The sequence below is a fragment of the Zootoca vivipara genome, chromosome 5, assembly GCF_963506605.1.
Source record: "Zootoca vivipara chromosome 5, rZooViv1.1, whole genome shotgun sequence".
Classification (NCBI taxonomy): domain Eukaryota; kingdom Metazoa; phylum Chordata; class Lepidosauria; order Squamata; family Lacertidae; genus Zootoca; species Zootoca vivipara.
This window is the reverse complement of record NC_083280.1, coordinates 87,998,711-88,011,816: the sequence shown is the minus strand read 5'-3', so window position 1 is coordinate 88,011,816 and position 13,106 is coordinate 87,998,711. Positions and strand designations below refer to the sequence as shown.

The following is a 13,106-nucleotide window of genomic DNA, read 5'->3' as shown; positions in this document are numbered from 1 at the left end:
TAAATTCCTTTGCCCAAAAGTAGCTACCAGAAGATTAGCTGCAGATTCCCCTGGCATGGGCATACCGAGCATGGGGCAGGAGGGGGCAGCTGCCCCCCCCCCAGAAGCAGGGCAGCTGGAGAGGGCAGGCAGGGGTGCTGCCTGCTGTGCTCCGCCTCAGCCTGCTTGGCTGAAGTGAAACAGCAGCAGCGGCAGCGAAGCTGCCTCCGTTGAAAAAAACCTGGACCTGGACCTGGGCTAACTTCAGCCCACACTCCTTCAAGTCACAGCGAGCACAGCACAGAAAGTGCTGTGAACTGCAAATGAAGTGCCGTGGAGCATTGTGGGGCAGCACTTTCTGTGCTGTGCTCGCTGTGACTTAAAAGAGTGTGGGCTGAAGTTAGCCCAGGTCCAGGTCCAGGTTTCCTTCAACAGAGGCAGCTTCACTGCTGCTGCCTTGTTTTAGTCACCGCTGCCATTAAAGGAGTGGGAAAGGCAGGAGTGCAAGCACGGGTGGCTCTGTGTGCTGCCTTGCAAACGGCCCCCTTTCCTCTGGGTGGCGTGGATGTTGACCATGCCTCCTGGGGGGATCCTGGCCACATCATTGCCAGCTAGCCAATCGGGTGGCTGGGGGGCGTGGCTGGTGTGCCCCCCCTAGCTTTGATCCTGGGTACGCCCATGTCCCCTGGTAGATTGAAATTCTCTCCTACATTGAACATTGCTATTTCTAATGTCGGATTTGTTTCCATTGGTTGCTTTTCATAGATACTGCCTGGTTTGTCCTATGTGGAATGTGGAAGATGCAATTACATTGGAAGATGAACAGGTGATTATCAAAGAACATTATCAGGCCCTGCAATAGTGTTGCCAGAGTGTCTTTATGGTTTTCCTTGGAACTAGTTTTTGCCTCTTCCCTCCCCTTCCCTGCCCTCAACAAGGGATCATATGGGATGTCAATTTTCAGATGGAAGGGGGCCTGTTCTGGTGGCTTTTTGGATTCAGTATCAGAAACAAGTTAGCAAGGTTCTGAGCTGAACCATATCTTAAACTAATGATTTAATAGGCTGTCTGTCTGGACACAGCACCGTTATTGGTGTTAACGAAATGTAGAACAGGATGTTACTAACACTGTTGGCAACTCTGCTTTCATTGATGTTTGAGACTCAAGAACTGAAGATGATGGAGATCTTGTCTCGGAATCTGAAGGAAGAGAAAAAGGGACTTTTTAAAAAGCCAGCAGAATAAAACAGGGGTAAAAGTTGTTGCCGTTTCATTAGCTCAGCCCCAGAACAAAAAAAAGGATGCTTCTTTCCTTTCCTGGGGAGGGGAGAAATGCTATGGAGATCCCCAAAGCACTGAGCATAGAACTAGCAACCCACCTTGTACTGTGGGGTACCAGCACCAGCCATTGAGCTAGTGGGCAATTGGGAACCGCCACAAGGGATTTTGGCAGGTGGTTGGAACAACTCACCTGTCAGTCACATGACATCGTAACGCCATCACATTATTTTCAGGTGCAGCAAACCCGCTCATGTGTCAAAATTTTACCTGCATGGCTGATCCGGATGAGGATCTGACCCATGGAGCCAAAAATGTTTCCCATCCCTGGGCTAGTGGGACTGGTCATCTTGACTACAGATTTGACTCAGCAAAATATCTACCCAGGATATTACTACTACTACTACTAATAATAATAATGCTGCAATAAATAATAGAGACACAAGCAGCTTCAAATACACATTAAACTCCCAGGTGGGTGAGCCCAGTGCCATTGCCTTGATCCTATTCAGCTCCTGATTCCCCAGCTGCTTTTGAGCTTTTTTAAAATAAAAAATAAAAGACTAGATTGTAGACTCCCCATATCTCATGTAGTTGAGCAAATCTCTATTTTGCTGGCTGGCAATAACGTATTTATTACTGCACTGGTTGCAAAATTTGCCTTGGCTGCAAGTAAGCTAGGCACCAATACAAGTATCATAAGGAGGAGTGTGAGATAGAATCATAGAATCATAGAACTGTAGAGCTGGAAGGGACCACAAGGGTCATCTAGTCCAACCCCCTGCAATGCAGGAATCTTTTGCCCAACATGGGGCTCGAACTCACAACCCTGAAATTAAGAGTCTTGTGCTCTACCGACTGAGCTATCCTAGCCTGTGGAGTGCTTAACTTATACAGGTGTGGTTTTTGCATTTTTGCTTTGCTGTTGTTGCTGTTTGTATTTTATGCATTGTGACCAGAAAGTCTCAAATACTCACCAGGGAATAATATACAGGTACCTGCTTTTGAGGATTGTTCAATGTTTTCTGAGACATCTTTGCACACGTCCTCTACATGGATAACAACAGAAGCTGCCTTTGGCTCTCTTTCATCGGACAGACTTTGCTCCTTGCTTCGACTTGTACTAGCTTCACTCTTATTCAAATAGAGATTGCTCTGCGTAATGTAGGCTTCTATTGACTCTCTAGCAAGGGCAGATTTAGAAGCAGAATCCTTCTCTTGCAGTTTCTTAACATTTTCTTCAGTGAGAAGCAGGCTGGAAGGTTTGAGATCTGCTGGCTGGGATGTAGAAAGTGAAGGAGTTCTTTTTGGTTCCAAACTGTCTTTACTACCAGGCCCGGTCAGCTTCTGTCCACTCGACATATTGTCAACACACAAAGGAGACTGGGCTCTGAAAGCAATAAAGGAAACAAGGGGACAATTAAATAATAAATATTAATATTTTTTACCCGTTCTTCACCCCAATCTCCTGGGGCGGGTTACAACTATTAAAACACAATGTTTAAACATTTTTAAGCCACTTTGACCACAAAAACAGGTAGGTCCTAAAAATATACGTCTCAAGTCAGGGTTGGCCTGCCCATGAAGCAGACTGAAGCAGCTACCTTGGGCAGTGGAATCCCAGACCCTCCAAGTGTCCCTATTTTCCAAGGATAGTCCTGGAATGCTCACTGGAAGGACAGATCCTGAAGCTGAGGCTCCAATACTTTGGCCACCTCATGAGAAGAGAAGACTCCCTGGAAAAGACCCTGATGTTGGGAAAGATTGAGGGCACTAGGAGAAGGGGACGACAGAGGACGAGATGGTTGGACAGTGTTCTCGAAGCTACGAACATGAGTTTGACCAAACTGCGGGAGGCAGTGCAAGACAGGAGTGCCTGGCGTGCTATGGTCCATGGGGTCACGAAGAGTCGGACACGACTAAACAACAACAAGTCCTGGATTTACAGAAGCCACCCCAGTTTCTGATCTGATCTCAGAATGCCTCGCTTTTCCTTGGGATGTCCCTATTTAAATTGGAGAAAAGTTGGAGGGTAGGGCAAAAGGTGTGTAGGGTAGGGCAAAAGGGACCCCTGACCATTAGGTCCAATCGTGACTGACTCTGGGGTTGCAGCGCTCATCTCGCGTTATTGGCCGAGGGAGCTGGCGTACAGCTTCCAGGTCATGTGACCAGGATGACAAAGCCGCTTCTGGCGAACCAGGGCAGCACATGGAAACGCCGTTTACCTTCCCGCCAGAGCAGTACCTATTTATCTACTTGCACTTTGACGTGCTTTCGAACTGCTAGGTTGGCAGGAGCTGGGACTGAGCAACAGGAGCTCACCCCGTCGCGGGGATTTGAACCGCTGACCTTCTGATCGACAAGCCATAGGCTCAGTGGTTTAACCCACAGCGCCACCCGCGTCCCCCAGAGGGTATTGGTAGGACATGCCTATTAGCTGGGCTACTGGTTTGCTTCTCTCTTTATATATATATAATCCAGGGGTCCCCAAACTACGGCCCCCGGGCCGGATGCGGCCCGATCGGCCTTCCAATCCGGCCGGCGACAACCCCCGCCGCCCGCTGCCGCCGCCCGCTCTCACGGCGCGCGGCGCAGCGACGATCTAAAAAATCGGCAAAAAATCGCCGAAAATCCTTTGTGCGCATGCGTATGGGCCCCTCCCGACCCGGAAGAGGTCATTTCTGGTGCACTTCCGGGTCGGGGGAGGCCCATACGCATGCGCACAAGCGATTTTCGGCGATTTTTTTCCCGCCCGTGTGCGTGTGCGCATGTGCACGGGCGCACACTCCCCTGCCCTCCGGCCCGCCGCACGGTAAGTCTGGGGACCCCTGATATAATCTTTTTATTTGATTTTCAAAAAAAGAGACAGGAAAAAACATATATCAAAACACCACAAAATCCAAATATCAAGATTACTCTGAATCTCCTGACTTCGCCCCATCCCTTCCATGTGTCCTTTTGATTCTATTTTCAACTGCATGGCAATACTTCTCCAATTTTTCATCTTCCTAAGTTAACTATACATTCTGTTACATTACAAGTGTATTTAAAATCCTGCTAATGTTTTGACCTGTTTACAATGATTTTGTATATACATTGTAAACATTTCCCATTCTTTTTTAAATTTCTTGTCTTCTTAATTCCCGAGCTTCCCAGTTAATTTTCACCATTTCGGCATTGTCCATCAACTTGATTTGCCATTCATGGTTTGTTTCTCTCTTACCACTTGTGGTTTGAAATTTCTGTAGCAGCACACTTAATGGTACAAAAACATTCTCCAATCACTATCCACTGAGATCGTTGCACTGGATCTATGCTATAAAGAAAAGTGACAGAAAGGTTTTTGTGTGTGTTAATAAATAAAATATATCTTTCTTACACTTATCATGTGTGTGTGTGTGTGTGTGTGTGTGTGTGTGTGTGTGTGTGAGAGAGAGAGAGAGAGAGAGAGAGAGAAATGTCCAGGAAGCAGGATACTGTACTGTAGTTCTTTTGAATTTGTGTGGTCCAAGGGCTTCAGATTGCGAAGAAAGCAATTGGCTTCAGACACAGAAATTGTTTAGTTCTCTGTTGTGGATTTTTTAATTTTATTTTTAAGTTTCTCACTCAATTAAACAAGAAAATAAATTGCATTTGAAAACCATCAATGGGGAGAGTAAATTCCAGGGAAATCATGATCAAAGTGTAGGACTTCTGTTGCATTTACCTTACTTTTGAGGTGACTTAGTAAGTGTCCTTTCTTTCTTTCATTCTACTTGCGTGTGTAGACCCTTTAACCACCCCCAAATAAATTCAGACAAGACTCAAATTTTTGGTTTGGTTTTTGGCAGAATTTAGGCCACAACTTTATTGATTGCAATCAAGTGAGTGGTTGCATAGGCTCAGGTTCAACTAGCTCCCTGCACCTTTGCAGGCAGCGCTGACCCAGGGCACACCATAGGTCAACCTTGGGTGAACACCCAGCACAATGGAAAGCGGGGTCAAGCCAGTCCACCAGCCAGATCTCCCCTGGACTCTGGCTCCAGGAACAACCCCTCTCAGGGTTGACCAACCAAAGAGTCCCTGGATTCCTTTAACGGAATACCCATCGCATAGGGATGGCCAGAGCGCTCTGCCACCCCTATCACCTGAACCAGAGCCTATCCGCAACCTTACAAGTTGTGACGATTTGCTATGCAGCAGGCAAAACCCAAATGGCAACAGCCAATCCACCAAGTGAGAAAAATTCCTGCCATGCCCCTGTCTCAACAATAGACGACACACGACGGCATAGCAAGGTCATGCGTGCAAGCCCTAAATATAGGGAGAGGTGGGCAGGTGTTCCGATGCACTGGCCCCAAAGAGGAAGCTCAGGGGCATGTGCATGGGCTTAAATAGAGGTCCCTTGATACAAATTTGCTGGCATCCCATTGGTCTAATTGCACCCAGCATCAAGGGACCTCCAATAGGGTGTTGTGGCCATCCAAACGTTCCCACCCACAACACAGGGTCTAGTTTCCAGGTCACACCGCAACACATGCCCTCTTGTTAGGGAGGACCCGATATATCATCTCACCAGAAGTTTGATCTCTGCAGGCTTCCCCAGGCACCTGCACATCAATTCAAGCCCAGAAGGAAGACCTCATGAGGCAATTCCTCCCCGGGACTTTTCTGGATTAGGAAGTGTTGGTAGCCAGGGAGGCTTCAGAGTACTGGATAAATGTCCCATGGAAAGAAAAACACACTCCGACCTTGGCTACCTTGCAACAATAAGGTAAGGTCAAAACTAGGGCTGGGCAATAATATATCGGCATATTGTCCCAAACCAGTTTGAAGTCCATATCGTGATATCGGTTTCATAATTTTTGACCTGACAATATTTCGTGAATCGTGTGTGTGCTATGCAAAAATCACAATGTGGGAAAACCATGAAGCCAGCCAATGCCTCTATATAGCTCCGTCCTTATTTCAGATGTCATGATATATCAGTATATTGCGATGTTTAGCTGGTGATATATGACAATGTCGAAAGCCAGATATTGCCCAGCCCTGATCAAAATCCTACACTGATCAAAATGCTAAAGAAATTCTCAAGTGCATCAAGAGCAAGGCAGTAAAATGGAAACCTCTTTTTGCAGAGGAAGATTTTGGTAAAGTAATAATAATAATAATAATAATAATAATAATAATAATAATAATAATACTGTATTGGCCCAAATATAAGCAACACTCCCCCCCCCCAAAAAAAATCAAACCGTGAAAAGTTAAAGTGCGGCTTAAATTTGTGACCTTACAAAAATTGGCTTTTATGATAACACTGCTGAAACAGACAATTACATACGGTAAAACAGAACAAAAAAATTGTTTTATTGCTGATTTGCAAGCTTGAGACTGCTGTGCAATAAATTCATTCATCGCTTTCCCCATATTTTACGGTGCAGTTTTGATTTTTTATTTGCATTTAAACTGCTACGAACAGGTGTTTAACCCACTTGCGGATCCTCCCTAGTACCTATAGGATTTTCTTCTACATTTGCCATTTACGGGTGTGAGTGCCTGCGGAATTGTAGCAATTGAATAGCAGTTTGAAATTTTAGCGATTGTACGGTCACTTTTGCGCGCTTGCGAGACCAAAGGCTTAATTTGGCTTGGAGTTACAATTCTACCAACCGCAGCAATTTTCAGCCTGTAACCCAATTTTAAGGCTTATATCTGGGTATTCCCCCCCCCCCGGAATTTTAAAGGTGTGGCTTGTTTGCGGGTGTTACTTAAATTCGGGCCAATACGGTAATAGTAGTAGTAGTATTGTTTTTGATTATTTAATGTACTATCTGGTCCTTTAACTTAAGGTTCAAGGGTGGGTTATGTTGTAAATTTTAAGATTACAGTGTGTGTGTGTGTGTGTGTGTGTGTGTGTGTGTATATATATATATATATATATATATATATATATAATTGTTCATAAACATGTACATGAATGTACAGGCACATGTCTGAAGCAGCACAGGAAGACAGGCCTGACTGACACCATTTTGACTCTCTCTGACCAGCAGGGCTGTCTTAAGTGCCCCTGGCGCCGTGGAGCGACGGATCCCTCCGGCGGCCCCCCCCCGCATTGTTTCCCAGCGCGGTGGGCGGGCGCTGCGCACAGCGCGGCTGCGCCGCGGCGGGCGGGCAGGCACAGCGGGGTTGTCGAACCGGCGGACCGGGCGGGCGCAGCTCACGGCGCCCTCCTGGTGGGCCGGCGCCGTGGTGCCCTGCGCCACCGGGGGTCTACCTAGAGCCGGCCCTGCTGACCAGAATCACACACACATTTCCACATGACTATCAACTTGGGAGCCATAATCCTGTAAGCCGGAGGCTCTGCCAACTGGACATTTCCCCATCAAATGGTGCCAGATTGCTAGTCATCTCATTCACAATGGATGACTCCTCCAAACAAAAGAAAGTGATCAACTTTTAGGAAACTGTTAATTTCTCTTTGTGTTTGGGAATTCACACCTGGGAGGGGTGAGAGGAGGACTAGGAGAAGTGTCAAAGGTGCTCAGATTTCTACCTTGAACCCTCCCTTTTTGTGAGGTATTGATTACGTAGCTGTGATGTAAAGGTAAAGGTAAAGGGACCCCTGACCATTAGGTCCAGCCGTGACCGACTCTGGGGTTGCGCGCTCATCTCGCATTATTGGCTGAGGGAGCCAATAGGTCATGTGGCCAGCATGACAAAGCTGCTTCTGGCGAACCAGAGCAGCACATGGAAACACCGTTTACCTTCCCGCTGTAGCGGTTCCTATTTATCTACTTGCATTTTGATGTGCATTCGAACTGCTAGGTTGGCAGGAGCTGGGACCAAGCAACGGGAGCTCACCCCGTCACAGGGATTCGAACCGCCGACCTTCTGATCAGCAAGCCCTAGGCTCAGTGGTTTAGCCCACAGCGCCACCTGTGATGTAGGAATGATGTATTTTGGGAGTGTTTCTGGGTGATGGGAAAGCTGATAAAAGTGGAGGTTCTCTTTTGTTCTGGGTTCCTTCCTTGCTCTCCTGTGTGAGGGGAAGGACCCTGTTGCAACAGCAAAAAAATAAAGGCTTTGCTTCTCAAAATTCTCTGGTTGGCCTCTGTTACATTCTCCGACCGATGGAGAACCCAACAAGGGAATAAGAGCAGATTTTTGCTTATATCAGATACAACATTAAAACACAATGTCACAACACAGTATCAAAAACAGTTTGAAACAACTTACAGCTGTCCCATTGGTCCTGCACCCTTCTGCTGAGGAACTCAAAGGGGAGTTCACGAAGGGCTATTCCATTCTCAGAATTCTGTTGGGGTGGGAGAGAGAGAGAGAGAGAGGGAGAGGGAGAGAGAGAGAGAGTTGCTGGGTGAAAGTTTGAAGGTCTTTCGAACTAAGGCTACAGCACACCTCACACTGGGAATAGCAGTGGCTGCACCTGTGAAAACCATTTAAAACAGGCTTCCCCAAACTTCGGCCCTCCAGATGTTTTGGACTACACTTCCCATCATCCTCGACCACTGGTCCTGTTAGCTAGGGATCATGGGAGATGTAGGCCAAAACATCTGGAGGGCCGCAGTTTGGGGATGCCTGATTTAAAATATACAAAGGGAGCAGACGGCTTTGAAAGGCACCATTAGTGCACATTTTAACAATTATCAACAAAACAACATAGTAAAATCGGTCATTATAATTCCTATTTACAATGGGGAAACTGGCGCAACGCAATAATGTGTTACTTCAGGTCGCCAATGACCACAACGGGGGCATCACCGCAGGTCCGATAAACACTCTGATGTGCTGCAATGAAGTTATTGTTGAGAAACTCTTGACCCTGAATGCAGCTTTAATGAAAACCGGTTTACAAAGTACTTTACCTCCCTCCTTCACCACTTGCTTGGTTTCTAGATGTGCTTAGATGCTGCTTCAGTGTCACAATGGAGCTGACACGCCCCCCACCCCTTTTGTTGCATGGACCTGTGAGCAGTTTGTTCCTGTAGCAGCAAGCAGCACTGGAAACCAGTTTGAAGGAAGGAAAGGTGGCGGCGACTCTCCCTTCGTGGTCCATGCTACATGTTAGGTACCTGAAAGCGTAAGGAAGACCACCTTCAGGAGAAAGTAAGTAGCACAGCCAAATTTAGCCACATACTTCAGCCACTGCCCTCTAGACTTCTGTCTTAGCAGGTCATTCACAGATCTGCAGAGACTTTTTTCCCTATAGAGCTGAACTGTCTGTCCTCTTACCAAATCTCATACATACACCACAAGTAACCTGAGCTGTAGCCCATCTATGACTCAGTTGCAGTATTTAACTGAATCAAGACAGAGGGCTTATTCACACTTCCCGTTTGCCAGACTTTTCCCAGGCAGAAGTCTACATTTTAACACTCCGTGACTGAGCATTGTTGTTGTTTTTCACCCGAGCTTTCCCTGCTTAAAACCTGCTCTTTAAAGCTGGTTCGGAGCAAACATCAATTCAGATGTTTGTGGGGAAAGCCCCAGATCAAAATAAAGGGTGCTTGGACACTTTAATTGCCTTCATAGAATTGTGGAGATGGATGAGACCCAAGGGTCATCTAATTCAGACCCCTGCAATGCAGGCATCTTGGCTACAGCATCCATGACAGATAGCCATCCGACCTTTGCTTAAAAACCTCCAAGGAAGGAGAGTCCACCACCTCCCAAGAGGTTCCACTGTCAAATAGCCATTATTGCCAGAAAGTTTTCCTGTATGTTTAGTTGGAATCTGCTTTCTTGAAGCCATTGTCAGTCTCCTCTTTACCAGGGTAAACATACCCAGCTCCTTCAACCCTTCCTCATAAGGCCAAAAATAAAAACCTACGATTCATCCATCACCTGTGCTGGGTAATACCAAGGACCGGTGCTATTTTTATAGGAAAGGGGGTGCCTGAACCCACTTGAGAGGTGCCAGAACAGAGTACTTGTGCGTTCCCCATTAAAAAAGCCCTGCCAAGGACCTCCCAGTTCTTTGTCCACCCATTGGCAGCCAGTCACTTCTAGGAAGTTAACAAGCTTGGCAAGATGAGAATTACATGCAGGTCCTCAACATCTGGCACTCAAGAGCACAAAAGGAATTCTGGATGAGCCCTCATGAATTACAGTTCCCAGCAACCCTTACCAAACTACAGTGCCCAGAATCCTTTGAAGGAAAGAACTTGCTTCCAATGTGCTTTAAAGATATTGTGTGCGCCCAGCCTATGCCTGAGCTTTATTGAGTATTCATTCCGATTTGTTTACTGGGTGGTTTTATAACAACAACAGCCTACATTCATCCCAATTTGCTTGCAGGGTGTTTACACACCTTGCTGTTTATCATTAGTTCGTCCCCATCACTTTCCTGCAAAGCTACAAAAAGTCCCTCTGTATTTTTTTTAAAGTGGGTTTGTTGCGCTACGGCAACAGAGTGCTTTAATCCACTTTTGATTGTGAAAGTTCCGGTATAAGCTTGCTTCCCTCCTGCGAAATACTGACAGCCTGGAGGGCCCGCAGGAAGAAAACTCAACATACAGGTCAGCTGTCCGAACAAAGCTGTCTAGACTCCTGAACTGGTGTCCATTGGGGATATTTTCCATAAGGCTTCTAGCTCTGCCATCTCAATTTCAGTATGGAGGTATTGAAGATAGGGCTGGCATATGTCCAGCTCTTCCTGGACACATCTGGGATTTGGCCAGCAAAAATAGCATCCAGGTGGATTTCTGCTGAATCAGCAAAATGTCCGGGGAAACCTTGACATGTGGCAAGTTGGGCTAAAACATGCTGCTTCATCATACATGTACACTGTGACAAACAAGATACATAGCTGTGTATTTAAGTGCATGGCTGGCTGGTTTGCCCCTCAAATGATCAAGCAATGATGTTGGGAGGAAAAAGTACACAAATAGAAGAGGCTGATTAGTAGTAACTGTTTAGGTAGTCTCAGAGTTGACTTAAAACTTTGCAAGAGCTTATATGTCAAGGCCCTTCTCCCCCAAAGTGACTTTATAAACTCGCCAGACACAAAAGATCAATAAGGATTAAAAGAAACAAACAAGGGATTCACAAAGAGAAAGTGAAAACATAGTTGAGATATGCTATGGTCTTTGTATTGACTTGAAAACAGCTTTGTTTCATTGCTTAATTTCATATAATTTATCGTCTTTATAATGAATGCAATGTCTTTTGATTCCCTGTCTGTTGTTTCTGAAGCGCCAATGGTAGATTTTTGTACTGCTTGCAAATAAATACTGTTGCTGAACTGCTAAGGAAATTGTTTGACGTGTCTCCCTTTGTTTTATGCAGTAATCCAGCCCTTCAGATGTTCTTTTGAACCGATACATGTAGCTGCTAGATGATAAAAATGGATTATATCCCACCACGGGTCAAACTGAGCGACGACACCTTTATCTTCATCGATGGCAAATGGGTGAATGAAACCTATATTCAGTCAGCACTCTCTTCCGCCACAGAAGCCCGACAGAAGCACTCCGGCAAGAAGATGCACAACGATTGGCCCCTTTGGGAAGAGAACAAGGCCCTTTGGGAGGAAAACAAAGCCCTCCGAGTGGAAAACAGGGCCCTCCGGGATGAGAATAAGGCCCTGCAGTCCCTTCGGATGGAGAACAAGGGCATCCAGGTTATTTATGACGAGAGTCTTCAGCAAGTCCTCCAGAAAGAAAACCACCCTTTAGCAGCCCTTCCGCTCATAGCAGGGCTCAAGGATGGTATGGGGGAGAAAGCCATTCAGGTTTTTAGAGATGAGAAGAAAGCCCTCCAGCTCTTCCGGGAAAATCTGGCTCTGAAGGTCTTCCCAGAGGAGAAGAAACCCATCCCATTCCTGCAGGAAAAGCAACCTGCTCAGTCATCAGCAAATGAATTTACCCCAGCCCAGGAAACCAGTAAAATTGTAGGCCAGGAAGACAGCAATACGACTGCACCGGCTGAGGCAGCCGAAGCTGTCCAGGAAAGCCAAGGGGAGAGGAGAGCTTTGTCAGTTCAAGAAAGAAACAAAGCCTTATTGCCATTGAAGGAGAATGAGGCGCTTGAAGTTGTCCAGAAACTGAACGAAACTCTTCTGTGGCTCCTAAGAGAGAACCATGCGCTACGGGAAGAAAAACAGGACCTCCAGACCATCCAAGGAGGGAACAAAATACTTTGGGAGGAGAACCAAAAGCTGAAGCTCCAGCAAAAAGCGATCAAAGTTGCGATCGGTAAGATCATTGCTCAAATGGATCTTCTGCACGAGCAGCTGCACTCCTGGGATCCCATGGAGGAGTCGGAGATTGGAATGAAGAATCCCGAAAGTGCTTGAAACTTGAGTTAAGCTGCAGGGAGAGATGTTAGGGTGCATAGCAGGCAGTTCACATTTGTAAAATTATCTCTCTCCTGCATCATAAACCTGAATAAAGTTCTGTTGTGGATTCAGGAAAGCAGTGATGAGCTTCTATAAATGTTTTAAATGGTTATACCTTCATTTTACTAAGAGGTTTGAATAACATGTAAGGAAAGATCACAGAATCATAGAATTGTAGTTGGAAGGGACTCCAAGAGTCATCTAGTTCAACCCCCTGCAATGCAGGAATCCATAAATGCAACTTTCCACAGTCACCGTCGTAACAAGGATGAGGCTCAGAAAGGCTTTGCATTTTTTATTATTATTTGGATTTTGTGTGTGTGCTAAGCTTCAGATTCCTTAATCTCCACACCCTTTGAATGTATACTACTCATAAACCCAGTTTGGACATGACATTAAAACTACATGAAAGGCGATTGGAAGTAGGGGCTAACTAACCATAGTTGCTGTTTCATCTGAACTGGGGCCTACAAACCAAGAACAGAAAGTATGTCTTGATCCTAAGTTTAGT

General features: G+C 46.0%; 2 protein-coding genes across 4 annotated transcripts in view; one reads left to right on the top strand and one right to left on the bottom strand.

Annotated features, from left to right (window-relative positions):
- ERICH6B (glutamate rich 6B) overlaps positions 1-2,619 on the bottom strand; it is a 21,627-nt gene extending 19,008 nt beyond the window's left edge. The window contains exon 1 of the mRNA XM_060275208.1: positions 2,256-2,619. Coding sequence (XP_060131191.1) covers positions 2,256-2,619 — 364 coding nt within the window. The remainder of the gene's footprint in view (positions 1-2,255) is intronic.
- CBY2 (chibby family member 2) overlaps positions 1-13,072 on the top strand; it is a 19,085-nt gene extending 6,013 nt beyond the window's left edge. The window contains exons 2-5 of one of the 3 annotated variants that reach the window (XM_060275108.1): positions 745-805; positions 5,833-6,010; positions 9,154-9,363; positions 11,545-13,072. In XM_060275108.1, coding sequence (XP_060131091.1) covers positions 11,594-12,553 — 960 coding nt within the window. In that variant the 5' untranslated portion in view covers positions 745-805; positions 5,833-6,010; positions 9,154-9,363; positions 11,545-11,593 and the 3' untranslated portion in view covers positions 12,554-13,072. Of the gene's footprint in view, positions 1-389; positions 806-5,480; positions 6,011-9,153; positions 9,364-11,544 lie in introns of those variants that run through there. The other 2 variants (XM_060275109.1, XM_060275110.1) reach the window with 2 other exon arrangements.
- Positions 13,073-13,106: the final 34 nt, after the last annotated feature.